Raw genomic sequence first — 19,481 nt, 5'->3', positions numbered from 1 at the left:
GCGTGCATGTGGATTGTGACGCTGGCACGTGTTTTGTGATCAGTAGATCTTATTTGTTGGCTGCAAAGCTAAAGTCTTTCTAGCAGCGGCTTGGAGCCCAAGACAAATCTCCCTGCAGGACGATAAAGTATAACTTAACTTATCTTAAGATGGCAGCCGTATCCTTTAATGTTGTACAGACTGATTGATAGAGCATTCCAGTTCTTGTTATTTAACTGTAACAAGCTGTTGCCCTGTGCCTTCAGGTTCAACATATCTCAATTTGACTGCAGTGTTATAACCTCTTTAAAACGTTATAAAGGCCAAAAGTCAACATTTGTTGGCGTTTAGTCTTTCAAACAAGTTCGGTCTTTGTCAACAATTTTCCGAAAGGAATGCACATAATATAGAATATTTGGAGAAATATTGGAGCACTGCAGAACGTACAGCTCTGTGAGCGAGGGGCGTAAAGTCTAGCCGCACCACTCCGCTCACTTGTCCTGGTAACAGTACACCAGCAACGTCTGCTGAATAAACCAATCCACATGCTGCACTGTCAGGCAAAAAAAAAAAAAAAAACAGCCCATGACGTGGACATACGTAGCTGGAGATTTGTCTAAGTTGCTCTGTACCCACACCCTCCATTTTAGAATCAGCTCCTCACCCTCGTCATCATTAACACGATCCGCTCCAATTAAAATGTTGGTCGAAATCTGCCCGGAGGCACAACATTTGCATGCAAGAGACTTCGAAATCACAAACTCTTGAATTGGCTGCCATTTGAACCTGCCGTCCACCCACTGCTGCATTGTGGGACAGCTCTAAGCAACAACAACGCCGAAGTAATGATGAACAGTGGATAGAATACGCAACAGTTCCATTGGTGTTGCAATGGAGGCAATTGCACTACAAAGACAACTGTCATTGCTTGACTAGTTAGGCCTCAAGAGGGAAATGTTGTGCGTGTGTGTGTGTGTGTAAGTGAAACTGCACGAAGAGATACAAGTGTGTCAGTCAGTGCAGCCGCATATGAGCTACACTGTGTGCCTCTAGTGTGTGTGCACCATGGAGGAACTGTATGATGTGAGAGCAGCATGACTGTGTGTGTGCGCAGAGTAAGAAATATTGATTGTTTGAGTGGTACAAAGATGTTATCCATGCATTGTGTGCTATGTGAGGTAGAAACAGAGGAGGCAGTGGCATATGCGTTAGTACATGTGAATGTGTGCGTTAGCCCCAGTGTGGGGAATTAACATTAGGGAGACGGCAGAGGTTCGCACCAATCCCGGGTTATTTCTCTGGGCTCGCCCCCACACTGACAGGCAGCTCTTTACATGTTATTTCCCAATGGATCGTAACAGTGATCCTGGCTCATTGCCTCGCTCTGTTACAGTGTGTTAGCCTCCCTCGGGCTGCTCCTCATGGGCGGCGGGAGCACACACACACACACACACACAAAAAGTCTTCATGGGTGCATACATCCTAGCAAACAGTGAAGCGCTGTACGTACTCATGCACAGGAACACACTCCACATAGAAGTGCAGTAGATATACTCCACCTATACATCCTTATGTGCACCCCATGAGAATAACATTATAGACTGGATGTCAAGGCTTAAAGGATCATTCAAATGAGTACGACTGGTGCTTTAGTCTTTTTCAGTTGCCTCACTTACAGTATGACAGCGCTCAAAAGTAACTTCTCTGTATCATAATTGCTGAGTAGGCATGGGACAAAAATATCATGTCACCATTATCCTGGCCCAAAAAAATGCAATTCCCATTGATCATCAAATGGGACACACCTATTTAGTGAAAAACTGAAATCAATCAATCTTAAATAAGGTAATTACAAATCACATGGTCCCTGTCTAAATAAAGAATATAAAAAATAGCCATATTACATGAGTCTGCTCTTTCTGACATGATAATTATTGTATTGTTTTCTCTATTTTTCACCTGTCTACCACGATAGATAGACAGCTGCTTCCAGTCACTCATGTGACAATATTCACAATTACCCATAAAGTCACCACGACCAACCTATTGTGCATGTTATGCTATTCGTGGTGATATCCTGTATTGCCTTATCCTACTGCTGAGCTGGGAAAACATGGCAAAATTACAAAAATAACATTTGATGGCGCAACAAACAATGAGCGTTAAGACGATCCTTTTTCCGTCTCTTATCCGGGACTCAATCGAACAGGCAGCAGATTAATTTTAATTTATTATACTATATTGATCCCTTTAAGGGGGAAATTTGTCTCTGCATTTGACCCATCCCTGTATATAGGGAGCAGTGGGCTGCCAATGACAGGCGCCCGGGGGGCCTGGGGTTCAGTGTATTGCTCAGGTACACTTCGACATGTGACACGTCCCAGTCGAGGATCGAACCGTTGACCTTCCGGTTGATCTTCCAAGACAACCCTCTTAGCCCAGTGAGCCACGGTCACCCCTAAAGCATTGCAAAGCATATTAAGCATGTTAGATCGAACATACTTCGCCCTAGCCACATCCTCTAGCTCTTCCTGGGCCATCCTGGCATCCATTTCTGGGCCAGAAGTGATACTTTACTCCTCCACCCTTTTTCTGGGTCTACCCTGGGTTCTTGTACCAGTTATGCTCGTATTCGGAGTACCTCCAGGAGGTAACATAATCAGATGTCTGAACCGCCTCAACTGGTGAACTTGAGGAAGAAGAAACAGTGGTTGTACCCCTCGATCCTTCTAGATGTCTGAGGGGGAGCCCTGCCACCCCGCCAAGGAAACTCATTTCAGCCCCTTTTTATCTGCGATCTCATTCTTTCATTCCCAACCCAAAGCCACTGGCCATAGATAATGGTTGGGATGTTCATTGACTTGTTCATTTGGAACTTCACCTGTAGGCCCTACTTCGAATATTCACAACCCTATCAGAGGGGAGGGCTCAGAACAAGAGTCATCAAGGAACCTGTGAGGAGTGAAAACTACAGAATGAATCCAGCTTGCTTTGATTAAGTGGGCGCAAATGTTGATAATAATAATATCTCATTGCACAGGAAAACAACAGTCAGTTCAATCACCAACATTCGGTTGAAAGTTGAACCAGGAAGTCTGTACTTTTTTTTTAGCAATGAGACCCTGTTCCCAAATATCAGCAACCAGTTCAATGTTTTTATTACCAAGTGATGGCTAAAATGACGAAAATAAAATCTTTCCTAAATCAGAATTTCATCCTGTTGATATTTGGCAGTTAAGTCAGTCATGATCAGAAGCACTATTTTGCTGACCAGGGGCCCAAAACTCAAATCTCTGACATGCTCAGAGGGTGATTCCTGCTGCAGATCTGCTGGCAATGACCCATGGGTTCTGTTTTTTCAAATCCAGTTCTATATTTATGTGGCAGTTCCAGACTGCTTTGAAATCAAGGTTGGCTGGAAGCAACAGCAAACCAACTGGCACCCTTTGCTCCTCGCTTGGAATGCCAAATTCAGCATAAACAGTGTGTTTTAATGCAGACTGTGGCTGCTGGAGGACTGACACCTTGCTGTGTGTGTGTGTGTCTGTAAGGGAAAGAGAGATGGATGTAGCCTAATGAGTTGGGTTTCAGTGTGTTGATGTGAATAAGCGCTCTTTGTCGCTGTCTTTTAGTCAGTTGAAGCGATGACCAACCAAAAACATGCTTTCCCCTTCATGCAGCCTTCAAGACATTCATATGGAAATAACCAGATTAAAAACAACGGCAGCAATCAGAGGAACCTGTGAAAGACTACAAGGTCCACTTTAATTATTTAAAATCTCGTTTCAATTATTCATTGGTATTCTGAACCCACTCACCATGGGTTGATTTTCGGAACAACCATTCCTCATCAACCTCTTATACACAATTTAGAACCCGATAAAGCCGGCGCCAAAACACCAAGCCTAATATATACAGGCAGACGATTAGGAACTGAACAATGCTGGACTTCATGCAATCTGTCGGTTTCACTGCATTAACCAACAGACAATTAAATAATAACAAGCATTTTTTAGTAACCAATATTTAACCATTTAAAAAGAAACCGCGGGAGATCGTTGTTTGCATGATCCTGTTTAAATTGATCTGAAATAAAAACCATAACAGCATTCATTCATTGTTTGCATTGGAAAGCTTGGGCTTCTGTCTTTTGTCATCACGTCGTATGCTCGCGATGATACTTACGTTTCTACATTCAAAAATCGTTTAGATCAATATGTTTTGTGATATTTAGTCAAATCGTATTTACAAAAACGTCTTGTTTTCTTATTCATGTCACAATTTCACATTTTTTTCATCAATTATCATGATTCTTGGACTTACATAACCTTTGAGCTTAGGTTGTAGGCTACAGATTTTAGGGATATGAGGCATTTAAAGAAATTACACAACATAAGCAAAAATAGAAATGCTTAAGGGGTGAACAATCATATGTTAGGGACACACAAAAAATCTAAACGGCTATAGTTTGGATACGTTACAGACAAATCCACATGCAAGGATTCCCGCTCAGGTAAGGATTGCCTGCTTCAGATATAGTATTTTAAGAAGAGCTCGAGGGAAGCCTCAGTTAATAGGAACAGTTCCATTGTTGCTCACTTTTTTTGTTTTTTGTTTTAAGCCTGTAAAACAACACTGTGCGTACTAAACTTCTCTGTCTCTGCATTTTATTATCCATTTCATCCATCTAAGACTTTATAAGGAGAACCAAAATATCCCCTCTACTGCATACTACCCAGAGGTCATTGGCTGTCCATGTGATCAGAATTGGCTTGTGTTTTAATCGCTAACATGCTACAGTCAGTGTTGGCCTGTATCTGTGCTGAACACCTTGGCAGCTGGAGAGGGCACTTTCCCTGATGCTAATAAACACTGCTGGCACAGTTAACCCCTTCCTTCACTGTGCCGCGATCAAATGAATCAAATCTCTTCCTCACAGAAAATTCCGTTCGCACAATTCCACTGTCAGGACTTTCTGCGAGGCACCAATGCCAGATGATAAGCACATGTGCCGCCACAGTGATGTTAAATATTTGACAGAATATCAACTGAGCATCAAAACACATATATTCCAAAAACATTATGCTGCAGCGACATTACAGCAGGACAGAATTATCCCTCGCAGGAGTGACATTACCATGGAAACACTGATTCCAGCCTTAGAGGCAATGTTGTGACGGTCCGTATTTGTTTCATACCTACAAACTGGAGGTCACCAAAGGCCAGTAAGCATAACAAACTTTAAGGGCCAGTGTGCAGCATTTCAGGGGATCGATTTGCAGAAATGGAACACAATATTCATAACTATGTTTTCATTAGTGTATAATGGGCTGAAACTAAGAATCTTTGTGTTTTTGTTGGCTTAGAATGGGCCCTTTATACCTACATAGGGAGTGGGTCCTCTTTATGGAGTCCACCATGTGAACATTTAGTAATTAATGCATATTACCACATGTAACTATATTTAATTTCTCAAAATCGTAAACCCATGAATGTATGTGAAAGGTGAAGGAAGTGGCCCTCAGCTTCAGCTATCAGAGACTTCATTTAGGATGCAGTCTAATCCGGAAGAATGGAGAAAACGTCAACACTTAATATTAATGAACTTATCTCAGGGTAGCTACGGAGTTCTTGACATGGTGTACAGCGAATGATCATTTCAATTCAAAGTGTTTTATGAATGTAATATGTATTGATCCATTAACTCACACTAAACTACTAAACAGACAAATAAATGGATACATGAAGTGAATAAGGATGAAAAAATTAGGAAAATTAATTGGGATGAAATGACAGTTTGAATCAGTGACTCATATCATTGATTAATGTTAGACAATTAAATTTGTCCTTTGACGTTTTTCAATTCAGTTCAGCAGTTTACCGGTAAGCAAAAAATCTAATTTAAGGGAGATTTACTCCCTTAGAGTACTTTTGGTCTCAACCTTATTGATCTATTTATTTATTTCTGGATTAGTCTGGCATCAAGTATCTGACATAAGTTATTAGCTGAGATCAAATTTATTTAGGTTTAGTAACATCAATGGCCGCAATTTCTCTTCGGGCATCTCGTTGGGTTGACAGCAGTTTATTTGGATTGTACTCTTCCATCTCTCGTCCAATAAACTATGTCAATATTTTCATTTCACCTTCTTTTAAATAATTAATAGCAGTTTACTTACAGTACAAATCACTTGGGTGAGAAACAGAAGGGAGCATCGCTCCTCCCTCGTGGAACGGGCAGGATGGTGGTCTGTGAGCCGCTAGATGCCACCAAATCCTACACGCCGTCCCTTTAAGTGAAAGCAATACAACCGTTCCATGTCTATTCCTACCTTGGTATCATGACTAGAGTATGAACATACAAGGTAGTAATGTTTACACGTATAGATCGAAAGAATAAATGCTTTCACAACTTAGATCTACTTATTCCTGTTTATTTACAGCGACCTGCTTATGATCAGTGCTGCTATTCCTTTGGCCCGACTGTCAGTGAGACAGTTATCCACAACCGTATGTAGAAAGGAGACTGTGGATTCCTCCAGCAGTCTTTACATGGAAGTAAAATCAATGCAAATCCAGTTGATTCTAAATCCATGAATCCTCAAAGACTTTACCTTGTCAATTGTGATCACTTGGCCCAGAAACCAAACATACCCACAAAGAGAAAGCTGGAAAAGCGATTTGTCTGATGTTGCAAGCGATGTGAAGCGCTAGTGAGGTGACAGTTGATGTAAGAAGAAAGAAGAGGGAAAAGGAGGGATAACGACGATTTATCGCACAATCCTACAGTGTACGCACCGTGCCGCGGAACAACAGACAACAGTGGAGTCAGAATGATGGATGAGGAGCCAGCAGGGGTTAATGAACATGTGGATCGATGCAGAGCCAACCCTGCTATACACTGAACGCCACCTCTATTACAGCCTGGTGCCAGAAAGCCCTGTTGACTGTTTGCTTCATTGAGATTACGATCGATTTGTATCACCTATGCATTTCTTCCCCCGGATGTCTTACTAGGGCACATTGAGCCCCAGCTACTTCCTCATTTGTACAGTTCAGGGGAGCGAGGTAGAGAGTCACTGTGGCTCTGCATGTTAAATTCTAGGTGAAGCCCAGAGGGCATGAATGCACCTCTTTAACAGGTGTGTCTTCATCTTTAAGCTCATATCTTTCACTTTATATTCTCTTGGGTTTTCTCTTATGCTGACACTGTGCGTTGAGGTACTCAGAATTAAGCTTTTGGGCCTTTATTAAACATCACTACCCCTTTCCCTCATATCGTTCCTGTCCTCCTTTTAATTTAACATTTAACAGACAATATGGCGTTTTCAAAGCCACAGAGGTGCTTTTTCTAAAGTAATGCAAGATGGAAGAAGTACTCTTTAATTCAATCGGAACGCAAAGCAAAACTTTACGCTGGGCCCGACTACACACAAAATCAATGCACAGATGTAAATCATACTCTGCTTTACGGTCTATTTCAGAGGTCTTCAACAGGGGGTCCGCGGACCCCCCGAGGTACTGCAGGGGGTCCGCGAAACTTTTTGTTGATTAGACAATTTTTTTTCAATTTCTTTTTTTTTTTTCAAACATGAATCTGTCCATTATTTTAATAGTTCAGTATTGTATGCAAGATAACAGGTATCTTTATGCATGGCAGTTGCACTAATAGGCCATCACTCATTTTCGTTTCCACATTTATGTTTAAAATGAAAACATCTATTTGAATAGCTTGTATGCATGATTATCATGTAATTGACAGACAATGTTGATGTTGGCATTGGTATCAGTTGACAAGGTGTGTTTATAAATGGCAGTGGCACGGCCTCCCTACTCACTGTACCTTGCAGATGTTTAAAATAAAAACATGAATATATGAACATGTGTATTATTTGAATAGCTTAGTATTGAATGCACAATAACAAGGTATGTTTATACATGGCACAAGGCCCAGTTTAATATAAAACACAATTTTATACAATATATATAGTCGGGGGTCCCTGCTCCATCTCTCTATCAGTTTGGGGGTCCTTGGCCTGAAAAATGTTGAAGACCCCTGGTCTATTTGTCTCTAAATGGACAATAATTTACTAAATGAACATCATGCTGTATTGAAGAAGACTTGAAACTAGAGATTGAGACCATAAAATCATGTTTACTGAGGTAATAAATCAAGAGAGAAGTAGAGTCATTTTCTCATAGACTTCTATACAATCGGAGGAGTCGCACCCTGATGGCCAGTAGAGAGAATGCAAGTTTAAGGCACTCCTGCATTGGCTTCACTTTTCAGACCCGGAGGTTGCCGCCTGTCTGACACACTATATAATTATATCCTTTGAATTCCCTCTTTAGTGTTTAGTAATTATTGAATGAGTGAATTATTTTGGATACAGCCAGAAACAGTAACAAGAACAAGTGGAAAGCTCAATGTACTTCATCTTTATTTCATTGCTGTTATTAAGACATGAATTATCCAGATGAAGATAGTACAAACTTTGAGTGCCCTCTCCACATGAAAAGCATTACTCGCTGTGACTGAAGTGGTCTGTTCTTCTGTCTCCAGTTAATTATTTCACTCTTGATCTCTTCATCTATTTTTGCGTTCGCATCCCATGCTGTCAACCTTATCTCCTAGAAAAGCTTGATCCACCTCAGGTTGTTTCTCTCACCCTAGCAGGAAACTTCAGCCTCTCAACACACAATTTTAATTTTCCTTTTATTACTCCTGTCGTCCTTTGATCTTGCCTCCATCTGTATTGCTGCCCAGCTCTGCGTTTTCCTTCCTTTTCATGTCTGATCATCATTTTGTATTCTACTCCAGTCATCTATCCAGCAGTCCAATCTGCCCTGGTCTGAACTCCCAATAAGCAAAATCTGTAGTCTCTCTGGTCCTTCCCCCCTTTTCCTCTCCATCATCCCAAAACTTCTCCTGCAGCAGACACTGCCTTGTCCCCCTTACATCTATTTCCCTGTGACTTTGACTTGACCAGTCTATCCCCAGCGGACCTCCACAGTAGATGTCTGAGGCGTTGCAGATCCTGAGAACAAGCTCCGGCCTCCGGACACGCTGAGGAAAGTAGCACAGAGCGTGCTTGGCTAAATACCTCTCTTGGTTTCAATCTTTCTTCCACACTATCACATCTGTGTCTGAAGCCCAATCAACCGTTTAAAATCTGATCCCTCACACTTCATCTCTCTTCTAAATGCATTGCTTCAAGGTCTTTCTCCACTGTCCCACACCCTCCCTCCTTCACACAGCAACCCATGCTCCATCACCAGAACACCATAGAGACAGTAACAGACGAGGGACAGTGACGGTTGTTGAGCGTGAATGATTAATCGCACGACACCTCTGTTGAACCCGGCAATGCCCTATACTTGTCAAAATCTCAGTCTGATGCAAAGTTGCGCTCGGCGGCGGAAGTGACGCTCGCCGAGCCGCTTCCCGAATCCATACTGAACCGTGCGTGAAACTCTCATGTGGGATGTCGCCTCAGCTCTTGCTTTGTGAGTTAATTCTTTGTGGATAAAGGGAACAATTGGCCGCCAAAATCTATATATGTATCCGGTTGCCTTAAAGTGACAATTGGCAATGGTGGAAGTATTCAAATCATTTACTCAATTTCTCGGTTTCTTAATTTTCTTCAATGTATTTTTTGTTATATTTGGTAAAATTCTCTTTACATCGTGACAGCAATGAATGATTCAAATGCTCTGAAAAAACAAAGAAACAAATCTGATATTTCTGGCTGTCGCAGGACTGCAATAAGCCCGTCCAAGTATTTAATTCAGCCCTAATGTGATGATTGGACGGTCTTCCTGCCTAGCTGTCAACGGATTGCACTCTGCCCGTCCACTCATTGCTCGCCACTGGTTCTTCCGAAAGCCTTTCTATGGCTAACAACAGCCATGTTCGTTTTTTACGTTGATTGTGATATCATTTGGAGGGAGTTCTGAAGGGACGCTCTGTCAGTTTCGCCACTTTCTCACTTGATTTAGCAGCTTTTGGAGCTAGTGCTGCTAGCTGCCTTCATTGGAAAAGAGTTGGCAACATTGGGCTTGGTTTTACAGTTGAGTCAGTTTTTTTTTTTGTTTTTTTTATCTAGCGTACTCTTGCAAGTTTGTCAAGATAACCAACCCTACCTTTAAGGAAACGTAGTGATACTATGAAAAAAAAAATTTGATAAGGTGGTTCCATCGAAATTAATCAAATAACTACAAACCAGACCCCTTACTGGCCCCGGTGGTTCGGGAATACTGGGGAAGTAGTCCAGTTAGCTTTCTGCTTTGTGGGTTCATACCTCACCGCATCTTTAGTGCAGCAGATTAAGTCAATATTCCATTAGAATCTTTCACTTGGTGATACAAGCACCAAATTTGGCATGGATAATGCCTAGGAACTACTCTTTCAGAAAAGCCCGGTATCCACCTGAAAATCCAAGATGGCGGCCATTTTTCAAGGTGGCCGTCGCCGAAAATGTGAATAAAGGTTTTTCAGTGTAGAACTTGAATGGCTGGACATATTTTAATAATCTAGACTTCAAAATGTATGTATTTTGACACGAGAAATTCAATGGTGCCAATAAAAATTCAATATAGCCGCAATTTTTCAAGATGGCGGCCATTTGTTACTCAAAATTCACACTTTTTGTCGTTTTTTGATCGGAGATTAAGTTTCAACTGGATGAAGTAGTAGTCCAAGTTCCAAGATATCTTTTTGATCCAAATTAAAATGTTTTGATTGATCTATATGAGGTGACATTCTGTTTATAAAAGAGTGATGTCAAAGTACAACCAGGGCACACTGGTGACATCATTGCTGTGGGGGTCAGCATGGGGTTCAGTGTCGGCTAATTAGTGTACTTGCTGTAGTTGTAGTCTACTAACTGTAGTGCTAACTGTAGTTCTAGTATAGTTTAGTGTCCCAAATGCTATGAGGCTTCCTTCTATAAACCAATTAAGAAGAACAAAACTGACTTCTTTCGCCAAGAGGCAGACCAAGGTACATGTAAGATGAAGGAGCAAGTGCTGAAAGATGACTGTCGTCTCTTCTCACAGCTCTTCATATCCTGTCAATCACGAGAATGTGATCTGCTTGAGTTTTTTAAGCATGAAAATCAGTGTTTCCCTGCAGCATTGAGTGACACTGGAAAACTCCACAGTGGTCAGAAGTCTCACCTTGTATATATTGTGGAAACTACTGCTGCTCCTCCAGACACAGAACCAAAATGTGATGCCATCATCATTGATGGGTCTTCTCTTGTTTATTCATTGTCCCCTAAGGGATCAAAAACATTTTAAGAATATGCTGTCCAAGATGTTGTTCGAAAGATACAGGCAACAGCAAAGTATAGCAGGACAGACATCGTGTTTGATGTCTACTGGAATTCCAGTCTGAAGGCTGAAACAAGGTCAAAAGGAGGCAGAGGCGGTAGACGCAGAGTGACAGACAAAACAAAAGTACCACCTGATTGGAGAAGCTTTCTGCGAGATACAGACAACAAGACTGAGCTTTTTGAGTTTCTGGCCGACAAAATTGTGACATTGTGTCTGGAAAATGTTGTGATTGTGACCAAAGGGGAACATGTTCTTTGCAACAAACCCAACAGTCTGGAAGACTTAAGTCCTTGCAACCATGAAGAGGCTGACAGCAGAATCTTCCTGCATACCCTACACGCAGTTGAGCAACAGATCAAATCTGTATTGATCAACGCCTGTGATACCGACATACTTGTTCTTGCAGTCAGTGTTTTTGAGACTCTCCAGGATGCGGGCTTAGAAAAACTGGATTGAATTTGGTCAAGGTCAGTCCATCAGGTGGTTACCTGTTCATGACATGGTTGAGCATATAGGCCCTGAAAAATCCCGTGGCATCCTTTTCTTTCACACCTTCACTGGCTGTGATGTCGTATCAGCCTTTCGCGGTAAAGGCAAAAAGACTGCATGGCAAACCTGGGAAGTGTGCCCTGTAGTGTCTCATGTCTTCCAGAAGCTCAGTCAATACCCACCAGTTACAGATGATGCAGATCTCAGCGTGATTGAGAAGTTTGTCATAACAATGTACAGTATGACAAGAACAGCACTGCTGATGGGGTTGATGAGGCAAGACTTGACCTATTTGCTCGGAAGCAGAGGTCCTATGATGCCATTCCACCTACAAGGTCATCCCTTGCGCAGCACGTGAAGCGTGGTACTTACCAAGCTGCCTGTATCTGGGGCCAACCAACTGTATGTCAAATGCATACAGAGAGCCCTGCCAACTGGGGATGGCGCAAAGAAGGTGAAATTTGGAAAGTAGTGTGGACGACACTTCCGCCAATTGCTCAGAGCCGTCTACAACTGACAAAATGTGGGTGCAAGACTGAATGTCATGGAAGATGCAAATGCTATCGCTTTGGCCTCAAGTGCACACAGCTGTGTGCCTGCAAATGCCATGAGAACAATTTGTAATCCTGACAAATTGTACATCCACTTCCACACATTGATTTTCTTTGGATTTTTATATGCATCAATGTTAGCGCTAAGCACTGATTGAGTTGAGACCGCCATCATTTGTAATATTTCTTATAATTTGTGAGATATCACCATTGCAGTATGCACTCCCAAGTCCATGTATCTATCATATATATCTCAATCAAGGAGCATTAGCATTTATTTTTATTGTTTTATGGCACAATCAGATTCAGCACCGATCAACACTATTTTTGTAAATAATTGGCTTATATCACAACCATTTTTGACAATTTCGACTTTATAAGTTCAGAATTGGATTTCTTGTACTCAAAAACCCATATTTTGATGCCAAGATCATCAACATTGGATTATCCAATACTAATCCAGGTCAAAAATCACATATAATGGCATTTGCTGGCGGTCATCTTGGAAAATGGCGGCCATATTTTTTTCCCATTGTGGACACCGGGCTTTTTTGAAAATATAGGTCTTGAAGATAATTTGTGCCAAATTTGTTGCTTGTATCACCAAGTGAAAGATTGTTTCACTAATCTGCCCCACTACTTACATGCACTAAATACCACTGGCACATTACAATGGAAACCCCAACTGGGAATGTAAATGATACTTTAACATCTCTGTATCATATCTGCACCACGGGGCTTTCCCATCTGTCAGAGGAGCGCCGGAGGAGTGTGTGGCTGGCTCCCGGCTTTAATGACACTTAGAACACATTAGGGGCTGTGGTTACATGGGAGGAGAGTCGCTGAGCCGTAGAGCTCGGGGGGGGGAGGTCACAGTTCACAATGTATGTTAATTAAAATGGCTTCGTAATCGCTCACGTAAGATCTCCCACGGGTGACTGAGTGTGGTCTTTTATTTGATGAACAGTAAAATTCTGCCAATCGCTGCAGCTTGTGTGAAGGGAACTGTCAACCATCATTGTCCTTATCATCAATAATACATTTATTGTTTTGAATGGACATATATGTCTTGCACAGACAGTCACTTAAGGAGTTACTGCCTTAAATCTGTCAGATGGATTGACGTAAGGAAAGAAAGAAAGCATAACACATTAATGCTCACATTTGAATTCATACAATCAGGGGTTTTGCTTCTACAGGCTTACTTGGTCTGGTATGACCATTAGCTCATGTTGGCTAATGTCAGCTAATGTTAGAAAAACATGACAGACCGATGAATAACAGACATTCATTTGGCTCAGCTAACTTGACATTGTGAATCGTTTTGTACTACAGCTAAGATGTGCTCAAACAGAGCACTCAGTTGATTATTGGACACCGCGAAACGTTTACGAGAATCTGGATATGCTAGCTTTAAACACAATTAGTGTGTGATTGCAAAGTAAGAATTGTCACATAGTGCTGCAGTATTGAGGGAACACACTGAAGTAAAGGACTGTTCACATGTTTGTGTCTAAAAACGCATAGGAAACGCCTGTTGTGCTGCATTTGTCCTTTTTTCCCATTATTTGTGCCTGACGTTACAAGGCAACCAAAAGTTACGTTCTTACGTTATATTTTTGTGTTACATCGTTGCGTTATGTTGCTGCGTTACATCGTTAAGTTACATTGTTGCATTACGTTATTGCATTACGTTGTCAAGATACGTTGCTATATTATGTTGTTACGTTACTTTGCTACATTGCCTTATTACGTTACCTTGTTACTTTACGTTTTTACATTATAGTTTTAACACAGCATATTTTTTCTAACCTCAAACAAGTAGATTGTTGCCTAAACCTAACCAATCATTTTACAACCTTAAAGCAAGACAAGTTTATTTGTATAGCACATTTCAACAAGGCAATTCAAAGTGCTTCACATAAAACCATTAAAAACATCAAAGCATAAGGCAAAAGAAAAGGAGATTTAAAAACAATTAAGAACATTGATGAAACATTAAAAAGCAGTGTAAGAAATAAAATACAGTAGTATAGTAAAATGCAGAAATTGATTAATATCCTTGAATCTGGTTCAATTAAAGGCGACAGGAAAAAGTCTTCAATCTTGATTTAAAGGAGCCGAGGGTCTCAGCAGACCTGCAGCTTTAACCACGTGGCATTATGTGTTTCTGCAAGCGTCATACAAGACTGCTATGAAACGTGCATTTTTGTTTCAGAAACCTTGACTTTTTAACATATCCCGTGCTTTGCAGAAATATACAACAATATAAACATGTTTTAAGGTTCATGGGTTGCTCGTCAAATGTGCATGTCGTTCCACCTATTCACCTCAGAGATACATTATATCATCTTAATTTGTGTTTCATCTGCTCTTATTCAAAACATTCTGTACATTCAAAATACAACCCACACATGTGTGTTCTCTCAGAAGTCATAATATGATTATGAAATCTGTAACATTATGACAATAATGTCACAACATCTTAAGACAAAGTTCCAGATGTAGCCTCTCAAGGGCCCGTCCGAATGATCTAACGAATGGCTTCACTCCAAAGATAATGTAAACAAGTTTGCTCAAATATTGGAAGGCACAACTCTGTCCTCCCAAAATATCGATATGCTAAAACATATGCCCTTGGTTCCCTCCTCATTACCCGACCTGTTCTTACTTCACACCTTCGCCCGCCGTGAGTCCAGGGAGGGTCTTAACTGAATGGCCCCACAAACAAGTGGGACGGAAGAGGAATCATTTACGTCCTTCAAAACAAGTTAAACAAGAAATGTATCTGCTCCTTCAAATGGGTGTAGTAGTAGATAAGGAGCTAATTAACTTGGCAGTATATGGTTTGATTTATGATGTCCAATTAGTGACAGAAGTCCTTCTGTGTGCAGTCATTTCTCATTCCCTGACTTGGATGACTCAGACGCTGGTGGTACCTGCTGACAGGTCTGGTAATATGTTTGAGTCAGAGCAGTCCATTACTCTTTTTCTCCCATTGTCTTTTCTCTGTGGCCTGGCTGTTTCATAGCCTCATTTTTATGTTCATTTACACTTAGTCACTTTATTTATAGCTTGATTTTCTTACCCTGGGTAGTTTGGCTCAGCACACTTGTTCACCGACCAGCAGCTGGTCGGTGCATTGCAATGTAACCTTTTTGGTCAAGTGGCAGTTCTTTGAAACAAGACGAGTTCTTGAAATTCAAGAAATTTAAATTAGCGCTTTGTCTGTTGTTTGCCTCCGCCAACCAGTGGAGTTGCAGTTTACATCCATGTTTGTGCAAAATGTCTTTACTTCATCGATTTTATCTATCAGACATTTGTTTGGAATTGTCATAATTAGCAATTTAATTCTTGAGTTTTAGACAAAAATTAAGTTTCGTGAGTTTACATGACCGTGACCGTCAACCACCAAATTCGAAAACAGCTTTTTAGACCTTTGACCCAAGTGTGAAAAAATTCCCTCAAGGAGTTCACATTCACAGACGGATGGACAAACCAAAAACATAATGCCTCCAGTAGTGGGTGTTGCCATTGCGAAGGCATAAAAAAGCCCGGCTACCAGCCAAAGTGGCTGATAGAAGTGAGATTGTTTAGGCCTTTGCTCAAGTCTGTATTTTTCGTATGCGTTTCTTTAAAATCCATCATCCGATAGAATTCACCACACACAGAAACCTTGCAAACTTCGATGCGTTTTATAATTATTTTTGTAGTAAAATTTTGCAATAGGAATTGAAACCAAATAACTAACAATACGTGGGTGCAGTGGATAGCGCTAGTTGCAAACGGGGCTAATGGATGAATGATATTAGCACGAAGCTATCGTTTAGCTGCCTAGAGCACAATCACTGCTGTCTAGTCTTTACTACATCCTTTTCTTTAGCGACCATCGGCAATTCCAAGCTGTTCTTCAATCACCTGCTACAATCTACCGTTAAGTTCCACGTCTGTATCGTAAAGTGCTTTGTACCGGGAGACAAATGAATGAAGTGAATCAGCTCACCAGATCCCATTATACATGATGTTTGCGTGTACGGTAGCTCCGAGTGGTCAAACAACTCTGACGGATGGCGATCGAAGAAATTGAACCTTGTTCCGAAATCTTTAATTGCGGTCGAAAGTCGTGTAACAGTGATCGACACATTTTGGACAAAAAATAAGGACTTTATGTGCAGACATCTTTACAGCCAGAATGTCCCCGGCATTTGGCAGGTGGCTGGTGTGAACGTGCAGCCTCGGCTCCGTCGAACGCTTCCACCTGCTCCACACATTCCCACCTCAGCCGTCTCCGTAATTATGTCTCCTCGGAGCTGTCGGCTTATTGCACCACGTCTGTGCGTCGCCTCGAAACGGGAATCAGCGGAGGAGGCATCTCTGCCGTTTCTGCCGTCTTAAGCAGAATGCAAAATGAAGCCTGGTGCGATGGATGTGTGGATTATTGCTGAAGCTACAGAAATAGCGTGTTTCCGTTGTGATCCTTCCAACCGGCGCTGAATACATCACAGACTGAATTGAAGGAGCCGTCGTGGTTTCTGTTCCTCTATAGTATCTTTCCATATCAGCTTAGTAGTAGCTAGCATCATAAAGGTGCTTTCTTTTGGTCTTGTTGGCTTTTTTTTTTGCATGCCCACTACAGTTTTAACTGTACTATCATGGGTGTCTGCACTCTCACTGCCCTGTTTATTTCCGCTGTGAGCAGGCACATGGGTCCACTCTCTGACAGACGGGCAGACCCGACTATTGGGCGTAATTGCCGGAGGATCAGTCATCCCCAGTGCATCAGGTCTGTCGCTGTTCCCATGCAAAAAGGCAGATTCGGGACAATAGGCTGGAAGACCTGACCCAAATCTGTCTTTACATAAGGCCCCTTTCTGCATGATGGAGATGTGGCTCAGGGAGCAAATAATTAGATTATTCAAATATAATAAAGCAGTCGGTCACATTGGACACCGGTGTATATAGCTGAGCAGTGGGTTGATTAAAGGCAGAGGAAGCAGAGCAGGGTGGATGCGAGGAGGAGGAGGAGGAGGAGAGGGGGGGTTCACTATAATATTTTCCGTAATTGATGTGGAAGGAAGGCCATTTAATTCATCTAGGATGCTGCTCAGGGTTGCAATATAGTGAATTAGGTCAGCAAAGTATAGCCAAATATGAGGGAAGTGGTGAAGACGTGCATGAAGATACAGGTGCGCACCTGTCGTATCAGTGAGGGAAACGTCTTCCAAATAAATCCTGCCAGTGTTTAACAGCGTGAAATCTCCCCAAAGAAACACACACTTGAAGAGGAAAGGGGCCGTGGGGCTTTTCTGACTCCGTTACGCACAAATGTCACACCTGCGCGTTCAATAAGGAAGCGATGATCGGATCCATCCGCCGGTTATTAAACACATAGAAAAAAGCTCATTCGGAGGTACTTACGTGCCATATTGCGAAGAAGATCAGGGACACGCAGAGGACCAGAGACAGCATGTAGCAGAAGGCAGCAAAAGTGAACATAATTGAAAGGGGAAACGGCGGATAATTTCCCAAAGAAGCACGATCCCGCTGGCAAACATCTAAAACAACAACAACAAGAAGAGAGGAGGGAAAAAAGGAGGAGGAAGGGGAGGGAGAGACAGGAAGAAAGTTCTCACGGTGCCATGAGACGCCGATGCATTGCCGGCACCATGACTTCGCCCCCCTTTTGCAACGTTTGCAACAAATTGTTGCAGGAAAAAAACTCCTCTCCAGACGGATTGTTCTGCGCGTACAGGCGGCGGCGGTGGCGATGTGACTTTGGGAGTCAGAGCTGGTCTCAAATCAGTGCGCCGGGCACGATCGGCGTCGTTGAGGTGTAATCATATCAAAAAAAAAAAAAGGCTCGCGCTCTTCTCCGAGATGGAGGTTATTAATGTGAGGAGGCTTGTGCGCAAAGCCGTGCAGGTAATCCATTCAGCAGGCAGCAGCAGCTCTGTGCTCTGTCTGTGCTGGGGTGATGGTGCTATGAGGAGAGCTCCCCCCGCCACCTCGTGCCAAAAGGCGTAAAAAAAAAAAAGAAGTGATTTCTCTTCCTGACAAACCTATCAGCAGCAGCGAGCAGGGGGGAGCGCGTGAACAGGTGGATTTAAAAGAGCCGCAAAACCCCGGTGCGCTTGCGTGCGTGTGCAGCTGATTCGTGCTGTGGTTAAAGTCAACTGTGACTCTTTGACTATCATTTCTGAGCGTTTGGAACTGAATTGCGCATGTTTCTGGGTTGAGTGATGGATGCACCCTGTTACAAAGACAGCCCTCTCTTTTTTATTTTTGTGACTTTAATCTGATCGATACCACGTGATTTGCAATGTAGAAAATGATTAGACTGACCACTTCATGCATTGTAGTCTATACTGTACATGCCTCAGAGGGAAAGCAGACAGTCCAGAACTACTACACACAAAATGATCCACACTCCCAAAAGATAATCAACTTACAGAAAATGATCACTTGGGGGGAAATGAAATAATAGAAATACAGTTTCATAAATGATTTCAAAGAAACAGAACCCTCTGATTGGATTGAGGCAGTATGTTTCAACTGTGATGCTGGTGCCACCGCCTGACGCTTTTGTAAATTGCAAGTGCCGTAGAGCAATGGTTTGAATTTCACAGAGGCATAATGCTGCGTCGAGACACCTGGGGGACGTGTGTGCCTGCTCTGCAAAATCAATAACACCCTCTGAGTTTATCATATCCCTGTGAGCTGCAGCGTATTCAGAATATTGCTGTTACAGTGTGTTTTTGTAGAGGGTTGAAAGCAGCTGACTTCAGAAATAAGTCAAGAGATGGATAAGTCACACAGGTAGAGAACTAGAAAATGCACGAGAATCCTGACAGATGACGTTAATTGCAAGGCGTTGCTGAAAATACTCGAATAAATTAAAGCGCACAGCATTGCACTGTACTGCTGACAGACGTGATTGTAATACTGCCCAAGGTGAAATGAATGAACGTGTTATACAGAGAGGTTGGAATAAACCCTCAAAACTATGAGTTGTTTGACAAAAAGCAGTATTTGGCTAAAATAAACCGTTGAAATTTCAAGTCGTCAGACAGAACGTATAGTATTTAGGTGAAAAACACCTAAATATTTTGTCTTTCTTATCCTTTT

At 42.0% G+C, this 19,481-nt stretch overlaps 1 protein-coding gene across 4 annotated transcripts in view; it reads right to left on the bottom strand.

The window, feature by feature from the left end:
* Positions 1–18,543, bottom strand: part of cnih3 (cornichon family AMPA receptor auxiliary protein 3) — an 83,895-nt gene extending 65,352 nt beyond the window's left edge. For all 4 annotated transcript variants that reach the window (XM_031877072.1, XM_031877074.1, XM_031877075.1 and 1 more), the window contains exon 1: positions 17,775–18,543. In XM_031877072.1, coding sequence (XP_031732932.1) covers positions 17,775–17,852 — 78 coding nt within the window. In that variant the 5' untranslated portion in view covers positions 17,853–18,543. The remainder of the gene's footprint in view (positions 1–17,774) is intronic.
* Positions 18,544–19,481: the final 938 nt, after the last annotated feature.

This window comes from Anarrhichthys ocellatus, unplaced genomic scaffold (assembly GCF_004355925.1).
Source record: "Anarrhichthys ocellatus isolate YVR2014 unplaced genomic scaffold, GSC_Weel_1.0 scaffold125, whole genome shotgun sequence".
Classification (NCBI taxonomy): domain Eukaryota; kingdom Metazoa; phylum Chordata; class Actinopteri; order Perciformes; family Anarhichadidae; genus Anarrhichthys; species Anarrhichthys ocellatus.
Note: the sequence above shows the minus strand (reverse complement) of the source record. Positions and strands in the feature narration are given on the sequence as shown.